The 16,351-nt window shown below is 40.1% G+C and overlaps 1 protein-coding gene across 2 annotated transcripts in view; it reads left to right on the top strand.

The window, feature by feature from the left end:
* Positions 1-16,351, top strand: part of ighmbp2 (immunoglobulin mu DNA binding protein 2) — a 64,000-nt gene that overhangs the window by 9,605 nt on the left and 38,044 nt on the right. Inside the window, exons 3-7 of one of the 2 annotated variants that reach the window (XM_048546137.2) lie at positions 3,437-3,606; positions 8,478-8,673; positions 11,063-11,163; positions 11,597-11,760; positions 15,342-15,542. In XM_048546137.2, coding sequence (XP_048402094.2) covers positions 3,437-3,606; positions 8,478-8,673; positions 11,063-11,163; positions 11,597-11,760; positions 15,342-15,542 — 832 coding nt within the window. Of the gene's footprint in view, positions 1-3,436; positions 3,607-8,477; positions 8,674-11,062; positions 11,164-11,596; positions 11,761-15,341; positions 15,543-16,351 lie in introns of those variants that run through there. The other variant, XM_048546138.2, reaches the window with a different exon arrangement.

The raw sequence follows: 16,351 nt of genomic DNA, 5'->3' as shown, positions 1-16,351 counted from the left end.
TTATGCTGGAGATGAACGGCCCACTTTATCTTCATTAGATTTGGTTGGCACTTGCGCTGCATATGGAATTGGCAGAATGAAACTGAATTACTGATTCTGTGGTGATAGGTTTAGGCAAGCGTGTCAAGATTGCAGAAGATCCCTACACTATTACACTGACTTAATCTATCAGCAATAAATTCAGATCTATATTCTGTTTTCATAAACACGCAGGAACAGGAGAAAGCCATTTAGACTTCGATCATGCAATAAGATTGTAACTGATCATATATCCCTACATACCACTTGTTATAAAGTGAAAGTTGACCACCCTGCCACCCCTCGAGAATTAACCCCGGAGCACCTTGCCCCATAATCTGTAAAAGGGGTGTGAAAAATGGTGTAACCTGCCTTTCAAAAACTTATAGTGATTAAATAAAATAAACCCGACCCTCACTTTACAATCAACAAGTAACAATTTATTTATCTAATTCTATGTGAAAAATTAACTAAACTATTAACAAACCAAATAAATCACTTCTAGCTACTAGCTATTCCCAAATAAAAAGATTCTAATAGCACATGGTTCCAATAAATACAAGTCCCACTTATAAAAATAGAATTTAGTTCTTGAAATTATAGCAGTGTTACGTGTCTTCCGGATGTTTGGTGACTTCTGCATCGACTATTCTGTAAGGAAAGCCTTCTCCAATTCTTCTGTCAGGAAATTCAAATGATGCTGTCTCTAAGAAAAGAGAAGTCTGTGAGAGTTAGGGATGCTCTCGAGAGCTGATGGCTGTTAACCCTGACAGATGACAGTCAGCTGTCCTGTCTTTGTCCAACTGCCCCCGGCTTTTAATACCCTTGATGACATTTCAGTGTATTACAATAGGATTGATCCTATATTGTCAAAACCATCAGGTTTAAATCTAAGTAGTTTTTGGTGTCTATGTGCTTGGTTGAAATTATTTGTCTAAATTTGAAACCTTTTTGTCTTGCTTAAAACTGCTGCTTGCCCTCCTAGTTGTACGGCCTTTTGATACAAATGTTTCATTGGCACTCTCTTGCATACTTGCAAACTTTCAAGCAGCTGCACACAGATGAATATTTTACATCTCTAAGCAGAGAAAACAAACGCATCATCTTTTAAAGGGACCATGGATACTGCTGCCACTGCCGCCACAACACTTCAGAAACACCAACTGCTAACTTCCTATCTCCCAAATCACAAGTACTGTACCCAACCTTGTAGCACACTGGTTAACAGAAACCTATTATTCTTTGATTTAAAATGAATCTTCTTTGTTTTTTTCTTGAAAGCTGCAATTAAGTCACTGCTTAATCTTATTTTCTAGGAATTACTACCTAGTTTGTATAATCTTTCCTTGTTATTTATCAAGTGGAGTCCTAAGTGGTGGTGTGTTAAATCTAATGCTGCATACCCTGGGAGCACTTTATGGTATAGTGGTAGTGTCCCTAACTCTGGATTAGAAGGCTCAGGTTCATGTTCCATCTGCTTCAGAGGTATGTGCCATAATACATCTGAACAGTTTGAATAAAAATATCTATTTTATACTGTAAGGCCAATATGTGTTAAGCCATGGTGGCCAGAACTGTATTCAGTGCTTCAAGTGAGGTGCAGCCAGAACATTCTGTAACCTTCATGTACTGCTTTGTGACCAATCCTTGAACATTGGAAAAGGAGAAATGATCATGATGTTTAAATGATGCTCAGATATGTACTTAACAGATCGTAAACTAAAAAACTACAGAGAGTAGTATGAGGCTGAGTGGCTCAGTATCTTCAAACCCATGACCACATTTATCTAGAAGGACAGGTGCAGCAGATACGTGGGAACACCTCCACCTGCAAATTCCCCTCTAAGCCAGACTGTATCCTGACTTGGAAATCTACCACTGTTTGTCGCTGGGTCAATATGCTGAAAATCCCTCCCTCCAGCATTGTGGGTCGGTCTGCAGTGATTCAAGAAGGCAGCTCGCCAGCACGTTCTCCTCGTGTCTATGTCCGTTTCCTATGGGTACTGTGGTTTCCACCCACAGTCCACAGATGTGCATGTTAGGTGGATTGGCTATGCTAGATTACCCATTGTGTTCAAGGATGTGCAGGTGGGGTGGATTAGCATGGGAAATGCAGTGTTACAAGAATAGGTTAGGGGGACGTTTCTGGATGGGATGCTGTTTGGAGAGTTGGTGTGGACTCAGTGGGCCAAAAAGCTTGCTTCCACATTGTAGAGATTCTGTGATTCTCAAGGGTGATGAGAGAAGGAATGCTGACCCAACAGTGATGCCCACATTCCATGAGTGAATAAAAAAGCTCACTCAGCCGACTGAATGTTCTCCATGTTATAAATTTATATAATTTCCATGATATTCTAGTCCTCTAGAATTCAAGCATTCTATTTTTTTGATGACTTTCTATATTGTTCATGAATGATTTATGTACTGGGATCGCCAAATATCTTTGAAACTCTGGCCAAACAGCATCTTAGGAGCACAGAAGCTGACGTTTCGGGCCTAGACTCCCGAAACGTCAGCTTTTGTGCTCCTAAGATGCTACTTGGCCTGCTGTGTTCATCCAGCTCCACACTTTGTTGTCATGGATTCTCCAGCATCTAGTTCCCATTATCGCTGATCTTTGAATCTCTGCTGTTTTGAGCTTACCCCATTTAGAAAGAATCCTTTTTATTGGCTGAGGCTGGGTGATCTCACACTGCCAACTTTGAAATTTGACTGTTCGCTTAACCTGTCATATCTTTTGTAATTTCATATTTGCACCTACACTGGTCTCAATGCTATTTATCATTGTGTCTTCAGAAAAATTGGGTATGTAATTTTCTATTCTATTATTTAAGTCATTAATGCACGCAGTGAATAGTTAAGGCTCAAACACAGATCCTTGCCTTACTTCTGTAGATGTGTTCTGTTAATTGGAGTACCTGCCCATTATCTCAGTTCTGTGTAATTTGTCACACATCCAATCTCCAATTAAGATCAATCATTTAACTTCAATTCTATGAGCTTCAGCTTTGGCCACCTGGCAGAGACCTTATGAAGGTCATAAGTCACGCTGTCTTTAAATGTACAGTCACTAATTTCCTGGTTTCCTTTTCCTAAATGGCAATAGATGTGTACAGTTTTTCAATGCAAGGGACAGTTCCCAATGGAGAGAAGTTTGGAATATTGTGGTTATGGCATCTGCAAAGTTCTCATCTATTTCCATTAAAACCTTGAATTGGAAACCCAATCATTCTGACTGTCAGTTTTTTTTCCAAATATAATTGCAAAACTTTTACGTTGATTTTGATACCCATACATTTCTGTGCTTCAATAATTTGTGTGAAGCAGTCTGGAACATTTTACTACTTTAAGAGTAATACAAATGCAAGGTGCTTTTGTTGACTGATTAATGGCATTGTCATTATGTGGTTGTTCTAAGGACTTGGCAAGAAAACATTTCTGTTCAAGAACTCCAGCGGCGAGGTGTCTGTCTGCTGAAACTGCAAGTATCAAGCCAGAGAACAGGACTGTATGGATGCTTTCTTGTTAGCTTTGAACCGAGAAAGCGTGAGGCCAATGCAGCGCTACCCAGCAATAACTTTAGCACTGGTATGTTTCATTTATTTGATAATGCAATTCCATTGATTGCAATGAAAGTGTATCATGTAGAATACCACAGTAATTGAATTCCAGTGTTATTAATCTCGTCTCTGCGACTTCAAGGCTGGGAGATTCACATGTACAGACTATGGTCATATTTTTCAGGTTTCACACTTAGGTAAATAGTTAAGCCTGCCACTGGCTTCTAATTCATACAGCCCCTGGTAACTTCTTTCAAACCATATTAATGTGCGCCTTTACTGAATAAGCTTTTATTTCTTTCAGTCATGGAATTGCGGCAAGCCCAGGGAGTCGTTGCTATTCTCTTTGTTAACAAGTTGCCACAATATCATATTTCTGCCCCTTCCTTTTCTCATGGAGAGAGAGAGATAACAGCACGCTACTTAGTTTCCTTCCTGTGACATTGTGATCAGGGTCTCGGCAGAATGGAGGTTGAACCTATGAATGTACACTGTGCAAGAGAGAGGACTAGAAACAGCAGTTCAAAATGTTTTGAATCAACTGGCACTTTCTTCTTGGGTCAGGCAGTTGTGAAAGCCTGCTGTAAAAGCAAATTGAAATGTTGTAGTTCTTTGTTGGCCACAGGGAATGTTTTAGATTATAATAGCACTTATTTTAGCTACTGTAGATCATAGCATACGGGTTGACCTAGTGCGTAAAAGGACTCCACCATTATGGCCCTTAAAATTGTGCTTTTGCCTGTACTCGGTGTTGATCCCTACTTTTCAGCCACAACAAAATATATCCAAATTCGTAGCTAACATCAGCTTCTATGCCTCGCAAATGTAGGTTTAATTTAACTTAGAACTAGATGCAAAGAATTGAGCAGGTGATGTGAAGGTGCTGTGGAAGTTAAGACATGGCAACGTATAATATGCGCATGAAACAATGGAAACAAATGAATTTTCCAAGAAAATGAATGAAATATGAAACTAGATTCAAGCTCAAAATCTTAACATTTGCTAACTCAACATATAACAGTGCCATAGTTGCTCAAATATCACGAGCAACGTTTTAGTATCACCAGAAATACATTTCATGTCTGCAAACTTGAATGAGCCAAATCAAACCCGGAGCCTGGCAAAAATGGCAAACAACTAGTTAGTTGGTGTAACTGATTTATTGGTTGAAGTATGTGGGGTGCAATAAAAGACTAAGGTTGTCCAGAGATGACTAAAACAACTTCTCCAAAATAACCACTTTGCAAAGATTCCACATCAGGCACCAGTAAGACCCGTAAGTATTCTTGGAGTTATCAGCAAAATGGATTGTTTATGATTTTGACGTGGGAAGATTTGAAAACAGTTCATCAAAAGCCACATTATGTGAGAGGCCAAGTCTTATTACAATAATACAAGGTTACCTGGCGGATGGAATGAAATTAAAACGCATGGTAATTTGAAACCATTGAACCATGCTGAAAATCAAGTTTCTTGCCGAGACTTTTGTGAATCTTGTAAAGACTGTGTCTTTTCATTTTTAGTACTTTCAATTGTGGACTAAAATGGGAAAAGTGCAATTTTATAAACCAAGGATTGGTGAGGGATTGCTGCAGTATTTGAAAGCAAGTAACCTGATACTCATCTAACCTGACAGCTCCTGATACATGCTGAAGTAGATGATTTGCAGATGGGCTAGAGCTAAGGCAAGGGAACAAGTGGAAATTCAGCCAGTAGCTGATTGGTTTATGGACTGGTGACCAGTTAACGGTGGCAAAGGCTTTCTGTTTGCCAGCAACGATGTGATTAGTTCCCAGGTAGCTGAGCAGTTTGAGTTGTGGACAAGATAGTAAAAAGCCATCAGATCCCTACAAGCTCAGGAGCTGCATCTGTTCTCTGAGGTAAAAGTCATTTAAGCTGGTTTTCTTCAGGCTTAATCTATCTTTCTGTAGGCTGTAGCTTTTAATTAATAAGTCATGAGGTATGAATCTGTCTTTCTATGCCTCCTGCAAGCAAGTGAAAGCATTTTGAAAAGGAAGGTTGAGAAGTAGTGTTCTGATCAGCTTAAGAATCATCGCAGTGAGCCCTGTGAACAGGAACCACTGAACACCCTTTTCAATTTTTCCTTCTGACCATGCCACCCATTTTGTTTTCCATTTATATGCCTTCCTGAAGTGGAAGGTTATGGAACTTAGAGTTTTAGAACTAGTAGAGTTGTATGTGAATGGCTCATAATTGTTTATCTGTAGATAGGGTCCCTTAATCTGTAAAAATAACATTCTCCTAGAGTAGAGAAACATGGTCTATGCTTCCGTCAACCTGATAAAGCCAGATAAATTGCGGCATTCTGCATACTTTTTTAAAATCTTTAACTTTTGCAGCAACTCTTAGAATAGATTTCCAGCCCACTACCTCAAAAGGGCAGAGTAATATCCATGAGATAATGGGAACTGCAGATGCTGGAGAATCCAAGACAACAAAATGTGAGGCTGGATGAACACAGCAGGCCAAGCAGCATCTCAGGAGCATAAAAGCTGACGTTTCGGGCCCAGACCCTTCATCAGAGAGGGGGATGGGGGTGAGGGTTCTGGAATAAATAGGGAGAGAGGGGGAGGCGGACCGAAGATGGAGAGAAAAGAAGATAGGTGGAGAGAGTATAGGGTGGGGAGGTAGGGAGGGGATAGGTCAGTCCAGGGAAGACGGACAGGTCAAGGAGGTAGGATGAGGTTAGTAGGTCGATGGGGGTGCGGCTTGGGGTGAGAGGAAGGGATGGGTGAGAGGAAGAACAGGTTAGGGAGGCGGAGACAGGTTGGACTGGTTTTGGGATGCAGTGGGTGGAGGGGAAGAGCTGGGCTGGTTTAGGGATGCAGTTGGGGAAGGGGAGATTTTGAAACTGGTGAAGTCCACATTGATACCATTAGGCTGCAGGGTTCCCGGGCGGAATATGAGTTGCTGTTCCTGCAACCTTCGGGTGGCATCATTGTGGCACTGCAAGAGGCCCATGATGGACATGTCATCTGAAGAATGGGAGGGGGAGTGGAAATGGTTTGCGACTGGGAGGTGCAGTAGTTTGTTGCGAACTGAGCGGAGGTGTTCTGCAAAGCGGTCTCCAAGCCTCCGCTTGGTTTCCCCAATGTAGAGGAAGCCGCACTAGGTACAGTGGATGCAGTATACCACATTAGCAGATGTGCAGGTGAACCTCTGCTTAATGTGGAATGTCATCTTGGGGCCTGGGATAGGGGTGAGGGGGGACGTGTGGGGGCAAGTGTAGCATTTCCTGCGGTTGCAGGGGAAGGTGCCGGGTGTGGCGGGGTTGGAGGGCAGTGTGGAGCGAACAAGGGAGTCACGGAGAGAGTGGTCTCTCCGGAAAGCCGACAGGGGTGGGGATGGAAAAATGTCTTGGGTGGTGGGGTCGGATTGTAAATGGCGGAAGTGTCGGAGGATGATGCGTTGTATCCGGAGGTTGGTGGGGTGGTGTGTGAGAACGAGGGGGATCCTCTTTGGGCGGTTGTGGCGGGGGCGGGGTGTGAGGGACGTGTTGCTGGAAATACGGGAGACGCGGTCGAGGGTGTTCTCGATCACTGTGGGGGGAAAGTTGCGGTCCTTGAAGAACTTGGACATCTGGGATGTGCGGGAGTGGAATGCCTTGTCGTGGGAGCAGATGCAGCGGAGGCGGAGGAATTGGGAATAGGGGATGGAATTTTTGCAGGAGGGTGGGTGGGAGGAGGTGTATTCTAGGTAGCTGTGGGAGTCAGTGGGCTTGAAATGGACATCAGTTACAAGCTGGTTGCCTGAGATGGAGACTGAGAGGTCCAGGAAGGTGAGGGATGTGCTGGAGATGGCCCAGGTGAACTGAAGGTTGGGGTGGAAGGTGTTGGTGAAGTGGATGTAATATCCATGACAGCTGTTGGATGGATGAAAATGGCTCACAGTTATAGTTTGACAAGCTGTGGAATAGATGCCTGGGTGGCCCACATGAAGATTGAAGCTTATTGGCCTGGAACATGTTTGGATTCCATATAACCAATGAGACCAAGAGATTCCTACAAAGAAATAGCACCCACATTTCAGTTACACCAAGTGGTACTCCATCTTTTGTAATGTCAATTTTCATAAGCCATTCGAGGATCAGGTTCAAATCACATAGAACAGTAGTTGATGGTGACCAAAAAATCTTCACAAGATTGAAAACACCAACCACTTGATGTTTTTTGTGTTTTCATCAAGTTACTGAATACTGTTAGCACAAATCACAATAGACAAATTGTCATAGGATTTTTCAAACTGCATAATATCCAATTCAGTGGATAGACAGGGAATTTGTTGTGGAGGACTAATTCTGAAGCTGAAATTGCTAATTCTGATACAGTGTGGGATTCTCCCAATAATGGCCCCTCTAAAATGACTTAATGAATTTGATAAACATTTTGGTTGCTGAAGACACTGATTTTTTGATGGCTCTCAAAACCATTTCATTGTGATTAAAGGTATGTTTACACAATTGCTTATTAAATAAACCAATGTGACATTAATAAAAATCTGCACTCTCCCACATTTCAAAATGACAGTCATCCACAACAGATATACACTGTTTATACTCTGTGTGTACATTGTCTCCATTTATTTTTGGAACAACTTTTGAGGGCTTCAGAGGTTGACGTGTACTTACGTCTGTGGTGCTCACAGTGTCCCCTTGTCTTTGTTAGTTCTTAATTGTGATGTGAGCATCACTGGCATAACCAGCAGTTGATGATATTTTAAAAGTATCCTTGAGAAGGTAGTGTTGTCAAGCCACTTTCTTGAGCATCTGCTGTCCATTTGACATACATCTACTAGCATGACATTTCTTTAGTGTAGAAATCATAATGCCTTTGTAAGGGTGAAGAAAATCCATTAATTTTCTCTGTTGCTGTTGTTTAGGGGATATTGTAGGTCTGTATGACAGCCAAGGCTCCACTCCATTGAACCAGCTTGCATCAGGCATTGTGATGCGCATCACACAAAACTCAATCACTGTAGCTTTCAATGAACCCAGTGACCAGTTAAACTTCGACAGTAACTCTTCCTATAAACTCTTGAAACTGGCTAATGATGTAACGTACAAAAGACTGACAGGGTAAGCATTTTTTTTGTCTTAAGAGGTGAATGCATTGATGTGTTTTTATTTTTACAAGAGGATTGAAGTTGGATATTTGTTAATTCAACGATTGATGCAGTGCTAAGATCATTTACACTATATTATATTTTCCTCGTTGGATTCAATAAGCATATAACCTTCATTCTCCATACAAGCTTGGAGAAATGGAAATCAGTAACAGCTTTTATAGCAATTTATTTGGGCATGCATGTAGAGGCCGCAGAACATCTCTATATTAATGCAATGAGATTTAACTGCCTGCAGAAAATTCTGATCTGTATTCTGATTTCAGAGAGAGACAGGAACAGCACTAGGCCTTCATGCTTGTTCCACCAAACAAGTGGATCACAATTGATCTTTGATTGAGTTCCATGTACCTCCTAATGTTTAGATTTATTATTGTCACATATACTGAAGTACAGTGAAAAGTGTTGTCTTGAGTGCTCTACAGGCAGATCGTACTGTGCAAGTGCATAAGAGTAACCAAGCAGAGTGCAGGATACAATGTTACAGCTGCTAAGAAGGTGCAGAGAAAGATCAACATTAACATTTAGAGGTCCGCTCAAAAGTCTGATAACAGTGGGGAAGAAGCTGTTCTTGAGCCTAATATCCTGTAATTGGGATCTGGCTAATTGCAATTGCCTTAACAGGTCCATAGTATTACCTCCATTCTTTGAGTTTCAATTTTAGCAAATTTTCACAAGTGAGGTATATTAAAATCATTCTGGATCTTCATTTAAAATGATCTACTTTTTGGAAACATTCAGTCAGGTTAATCAGTTATGATCTGCCCTTTGCAAATCCATGCTAGGCCCCTCTGCTTGTCTGAAAATTTAAAAACTGTTCATTTGCTGTATCCGTAATTATAGGCTCCATTAATTTCGTGATAATTGATGTTAGGTTGACATTGCCTAGCACTTATATGAACGATCGTCTATAACTAGGGAGAATCTAACCAACTCAACTTGACGTTCGATGCCATTACTATCACAATGTCCTAATGGTTACTACTGAATAAAAACTGAATTGGACAAGCTGTTGATATAAGACCAGGTCAAAGGCTTGAGATTTCGTGATGAATAATCACGTATTGATTCCCCAGATCCTTCCATCATCTACAGTTCGAGAGTCAGGATGTGTTGGAATACTATACTTATCTAATTTTTGCATCCAACAACAGCCAAGTAGCAAGACAAAATGTGCAGGATAAAATGCCTACTTCATTGGCACCTGACCCACCACCTTAAACATTCAATTTGTCCATGAAAGGTCTACTGGTCACAGAGTGTACAACTTAAAGGGTAACTGCTGGAACTTGCTGTGGCTCCAACAACCTTTCAAACTCATGACGATTACCATCTAGAAGGATAAGGGTAGCAACTCTATTGGGATACCACTTTGCCAAATTCCTATCAAGTTACACAATGTTCTGACTTGGAACTATATGACTATTCTTTCGTAATTGCTGAGGCCAAGATCCAGGATCTCCTTCCATAACAGTGCCATGTGTACACCTCCAAAGCTATTGCAGTGGTACAAGTGGCAGCTCATCATCGCCTTCTGGAAGGCAACTAGGAATGGGCTTTGAATGAATCTGATGTCAGTGAAATCCTTAAAGAAGTAAAAGAAAATTAGTTTGTAATTCGCTGGTTTCTCTGATTCACTGTTCTCTTAAATGACATGACATTTTTCAATCTAAAAGAATGGCACTTGAGTCAAAAGATGTTTGGAAGTTCATAGTTGAGGCACTGTTCCCGTCTACTTATGTTAAACATGGTATGAGAATTTTCTGGCCATGGAGAGTTTTCATTCTTTCGTATCTTAATTTTCTTTGTTGCTTTTTTTGAACTTGGTGAATCTGTTTCCCTGCTTCAGTAATAATATCCTGTAAATGCCAGGCATCTGTTCCTAGTTCTCCACTGTAAACACTGATCCAAAGTACTTTGAAAGTAGTTAATGCCCACTATTTCCTTACTTTGGTTTATAATACCACTGCTGTCAATGTTAATTTTGATATCCCTTGCAAGTTTCTTTTCACGTAGCCTCTTGCTTTGCAATTTGGCTTCCTTTCTTGATCATTGTAGTTCTCCTACTCTTAGAACCTGTTCTTTTGTGCAGTATTTTTTCCCATTTAGTGTTACGTTGTCTGTTTCTTCTTTCAATAGCAGTGAAAAGTATATTATTGTGAATCATGAACATCCTTTTCTTACAAAGTGATCCTTCTCTGTATTGCACCCTATAAATCGTTAGCCCTATAAAACTTACTCATTAGTGTTTTTATTTCATGCTTCAGACTTGTGTATAAAAATCTCTGATTTCATCAAAGGTGCACTCAGGATTTTTTTTGTTCATTTATTATTTGTTTCAGTGCTTTAAAGGCCTTGAGCCAGTATCATGCTGGACCTGCTTCTATGCTCATCAGTGTCCTGTTTGGCAATTCTGAGCCAAGCTCTCCCTCAGAAGATCCAAGTAAGATCAATTTCTTGCACATATTTGTTCATCATTCTGCTATTTGAAAGTGAAGAATTGATTCCATTGTAACTTTATAAAATAGTGACGTTGAGAAGCTATAAGATATGTGTTGACTTTGACGACTGTGACAGTTTTGTTTTTCAATGGAGAAACATTGGTAACCTATTTTCTGTAGGAAAATGACATATATATTATAATTTTTTTTGTTAAGCTCATGCTTACCAAAATAGCTAAACAAGACAAACTTTGAAATAAGTAATTGTTTATCTGTAAAATGTTTACTTCAGTATGGACTGAAATGCTACGACCTTTAATAAGAAGGGTAGTTTTAGTTGTGTTTGTGCTTTGTGGTATACATACATAGCAACTACAGTGTTAATGTGATTTATTTCCTTTAAGAAGTGTCTGTTCCTGGTTTGTTATTCTTTAGAAATCCCAGAACTGTACAACCCCTGTCTGGATGACTCTCAAAGAGAAGCAATACATTTTGCACTCTCGCAGAAAGAATTTGCAATTATCCATGGGCCTCCTGGTACTGGAAAGACAACTACAATTGTGGAAATAATTCTACAGGCTATAAAACAAGGTCTGAAGGTGAGCCAATGGTTGATAATATGTTACACAGGATAAAAGTGCAGCTCTAAATCATTCAGAGCACTTTTTAAATGTTATTTGAAAACCAAATTTAAGATCAAGGAAGAAGTGTAACAGATTCTTAAAAGCTAAGCAGATAAATATTTTAAAAAGTTAGAGAGGTGTGTAGAAATGGAAATGGATTACACTAAGTGGATTGCTGAGAGGCAACATTGATGTAATGGGTTGAATGGCCCATTTTTTGCTGAAGATTTCACTGTTTGCTTTTTAAAATGAACTTGGATACACCATCAAATTTGAGACATTAAAGGAAATAAGGGTAAATTGAAATGATGCATCAATAGGATGATGATTCCTTTGACCTAGCTCCATTACTGGTGCTCAAATGAGACAGTTTTGAATCGTGCAATTACGAAGTTATTTTAGTGAATAATTATTGAGCAGCTCGCTAAAGTACAAATTGATTATTTCCATACTCTCAACTTGCAGGCCTGTAACCTTTTGTTCTTTTTTTGTGTACATTCAGTTCCACCATAACATAAAGTAGTATATTCTAAATCATAATGACTTAGTGTGCTTATTTGTAATTAGTCATTGAGTCATAAAGCTGTTCAGCATGAAAATATTCCCTTTGGTCCAACTTATGCTGACCAGATGTCCTAAATAAATCTTGTCCCATTTGGCAACATTTGGCCCATATCCCTCTATATCATTCCAACTCATATACCCATCCAGATGCCTGTTAAATGTTATATTTGTACCCGTCTCCACCACTACTTCTAGCAGCTCATTCCATACGTGCACCACCCTCTCAGTGAAAAAGTTGCCCCTTGGTCCCCTTTTGAATTCTTTCCCCTCTCACCTTAAACCTGTGTCCTCTAGTTTTGGACTCCCCCACCCCAGGAAAAAGATCTTGTCTATTCAACCTCCCCTTGCCCCTTATGATTTTATAAACCTTTGTAAGGTCACCCCTCAGTCTCCAGTACTGCAGTGAAAATAGCCCCAGTCTATTCACCCTGTCCCGATAGCACAAACTCTCCAATTGTGCAACATCCTTGTAAATCTTTTCTGAACCCTTTCAAGTTTCACAACAACCTCCCTTATAGCAAAGACAGCAGAATTGAGTGGTTCAGCCACTTTTTGAACGTTGCAATTCCTCGTACAACCCCTCCATGACCTCACAACTCCTTTACTCAATGCTCTGACCAATAAACTCGAGCATACCAAACGCCTTCTTTACTATTGCATCTATCTGTGATCAGACATCAATCTTTTCTACTTCCTTACCCATTAGTCTGGTCTTTAGTTCAGTTGCCAGGCAGATTGATTCAAGTCGACAGGGAAGGCGTGGATAGAAGAAGTTGAGTGAAGTGGGATTATTTAAGATGATTTTACTTCAGCTTGTTGTGTTATGCAGTGGCCTGAATGTTCGCTGCCAACATTGAAAGAATGGAGCTCACTAGGCACTGCATTGGAAGTTTTCCAATTTATTCCTCATAAAGGTGAGCGCTCATGCCCTTACTATTATTCTCAATGCAGATTCTGAGCCATTTAAATTTCCTTGAGCTTTTGAGCTTCAATACGCTGGTATTGGTCACTGCACCCTCTGTAGGGGATATGTGCAAGCGCAAGCCATGTTGAAAAAAATCCAAAAGCAAAATACTGTGGATGCTGAAAATATGAAATAAACAGAAAAGCTGGGGTATTCGTCTTCAATCAATTAGGTTGAAGAATTCTAACAGCAAATAAGGGTCAAAACCAGCAAAATGAATAAAATTTAAACAATGCACATGCTAAATGAAGTTGCCAACTCTAGACGTGATATATGTTTACGGTATAACTTCCGGATAATTGGGACAGCTGCTGAATTTCTGTGTTTTCACTATGCATGTCTACTGACCTAAACCTGCTGTCACAGTAATTCCATAGTAAAAGGGAGCACCCCATGGCCTTACCATTATTTCTCATTACAAAATCCAACCGTGAAATTAATCTGTTATTAGTTTGTGATGACTTATTATTATTCTAATGGTTCCATTTACTGAGAGAAATTGATTGCCATTTTGTATGTTGCTGAACATTGGCTTCTGTGGTAGAGTGGTAGTGTTCCTACCTCTAGGCAGAAAGCTCTGGTTCAAGTCCCACCTGCTTCAGAGGCATGTCATAACCTGTTTGAAAGGGTTCATTAAAAATATCTTGATGAGGTAAACGTGTGAAAGCATTTTAGCAGAATGACACCACATAGCAATGGAAAAATATCAAAAGCTTTTGAACCACTTTTGGAACTGTGCTTACAGTTATGATGATCAGAAAAAGCTGGTGAAATTTAGTTTATTTTGTTCACCTTTCTGTATAACAGAGATTTTAAGTGTAAAATGCTCCGAATGCATCTGTTCCATCATGGTTTACTCCTCTGGCTGTCTCTCAATTTGAAGAAAGTTGTTTTTGCTCAAAAGTGGAATTCAAATTGCTGATAAACATTAATCACTGTGTCTGGTAATGTTATGACACGCGTCTTGGGCAGCTGAGGCTTGAACCTAGGTCTTCTGGCCCAGAAATACAGCATAATCTCAGAGGACCATGGGACTGCTCTCTAAGCAGTAATGGATATACAGAAGTATCTTAGAGAGACGACTGCAGTGAGTTTAACCTGAGGGTCACCACACCTCAGTTGATGGGTGCAGATGGAAAATCAGGACCTTCATGGTAACCTCAGCTGATGTGGGAATTGAAACTCTGCTTTTGGAATTACTCTGCATGGCTAACCAACTCCCTTCTAGAGCTAATGACAATTCCACCGTGGCACAAGAGCTCTTGTAACGGCGCTGAGAGTCTGTACCCTGATTTCTGTGTTGAATTCAGACCTAATGAGATTAGTCGGAGGATCTTAATTATTTACCTCCTGCGTGAAGAAATTTGAGAGTAAGGCTGATGAAATTAACTGAGTTTCATTCGCCAGCCTTCTGGCATTTCACTGAGAAATAAAGCTTGGTGGTATTTGTAAACTGCCTGACTAATTGTATTTGCTTTCTTTTGTAGAAGTATTTTTTGCCAGGGGAAGGGAAAATCAAGAGCTAGCATGATTTGGAACCTGACTTTTATAATAAAATTTCTAATTGAAGGAAAAAAATCACGTGGGAATTAAAGCCAATCAAGAAGAATAGGGTGATAAATAATTTAAATTTTCCCTTTTTTTTTAGAAAAAAGGCTTTAAGTTGTAGTTTACTGGTGATTTAGTTCTAAATTAGACCCGGATTGGAAATACAGTATCTTATTGAAATTCAGGAGTTCAGTACATTCCCCAACTTTAAAATTAGCAGTTTGAAATGTGCTTCCCTAAATATCCCAGGGACACACTACAATGGAGCTAGAAATAGCGATCAGATATCCTGTGCCTCAGTATTATTACGCTATATCTGACCAAGGCATTATATTATAAAAATATGCCAAGCAATAGACCATACATTTGTGAGTGTTATGATACGTGATAGCTCAACATGTCTAATTTTGATTGTTTTATTAACCTGGATGTTGAATGGTGCCTTATCAATTAACTTTAAAAACTCCCCTCCTCCCGGCAGGTGCTGTGCTGTGCTCCCTCAAATGTTGCTGTTGACAACCTTGTTGAACGTCTAGCGCAATTTAAAACACAGATTTTGCGTTTAGGCCACCCTGCAAGACTGCTTGAGTCCATACATCGTTATTCTTTGGATGCTATATTAGCTAACAGTGACAACACTCAAATAGTAATGGACATCCGGAAGGACATCGATCAGGCTTTTGTGAGTAGTTTCACAAGAGGGAACCAGATTGCATTTTCATTTGGTTCGTTTCATATTTTCTGCAGAATCATGCTATTTAAAAATTATCTAATTTTCAGTGAATCTGCACCCTGTTCAACTGAATTCTTTCTCATTACTTGCTCTTCCAAAGCTGATTTACTTAGAGTCATAGAGCTGTACAGCATGGAAACAGACCTTTTGGTCCAACTTGCCTGTGCTGACCAGATATCCTAAATTAATCTTGTCCCATTTGTGAGCATTCGGCCCATATCCCTCTAAGCCCTTCCTTTTCATGTACCCATCCAGATGTCTTTTAAATGTTTTCATTGTACTCAACTCTACATATATCCTGGCACCTTGTTCTCATACTCTGTGTGAAAATATTGCCCCTCAGGTCTCTTTTAAATCCTTTCCCCTCTCACCTTAAACTCATGCCCTCTTGTTATGGACTCCCCACCTTGGGAAAAAGACCTTGGCTATTCACCCCATCCATGTCCCTCATGATTTTAAAAACCTATTAGGCCACCTATCAACCTCTGACACACGAGGAGTTAAAAAATCCCAGCTCATTCAGCCTCTTCCCTATAGCAAAAGCCCTCCAATCCCGGCAACATCCTTGTAAATCTTTTCTTCACCCTTTCAAGTTTAACAACATCTTTCTTATAGCAGGGTGACCACAATTGAATGTATGTTCTGAAACACTGTACAGCTGCAACATGATGTCCAGACTCCTGTACTCAATGCACTGACCAATGAAGGCAAGCATGTCAAATGTCTTATTCACCACACTCTCTCCCTGCACCTCCACT

Source organism: Stegostoma tigrinum, chromosome 17 (assembly GCF_030684315.1).
Source record: "Stegostoma tigrinum isolate sSteTig4 chromosome 17, sSteTig4.hap1, whole genome shotgun sequence".
NCBI classification, from domain to species: domain Eukaryota; kingdom Metazoa; phylum Chordata; class Chondrichthyes; order Orectolobiformes; family Stegostomatidae; genus Stegostoma; species Stegostoma tigrinum.
This window is presented reverse-complemented; position numbering and strand designations above follow the sequence as displayed.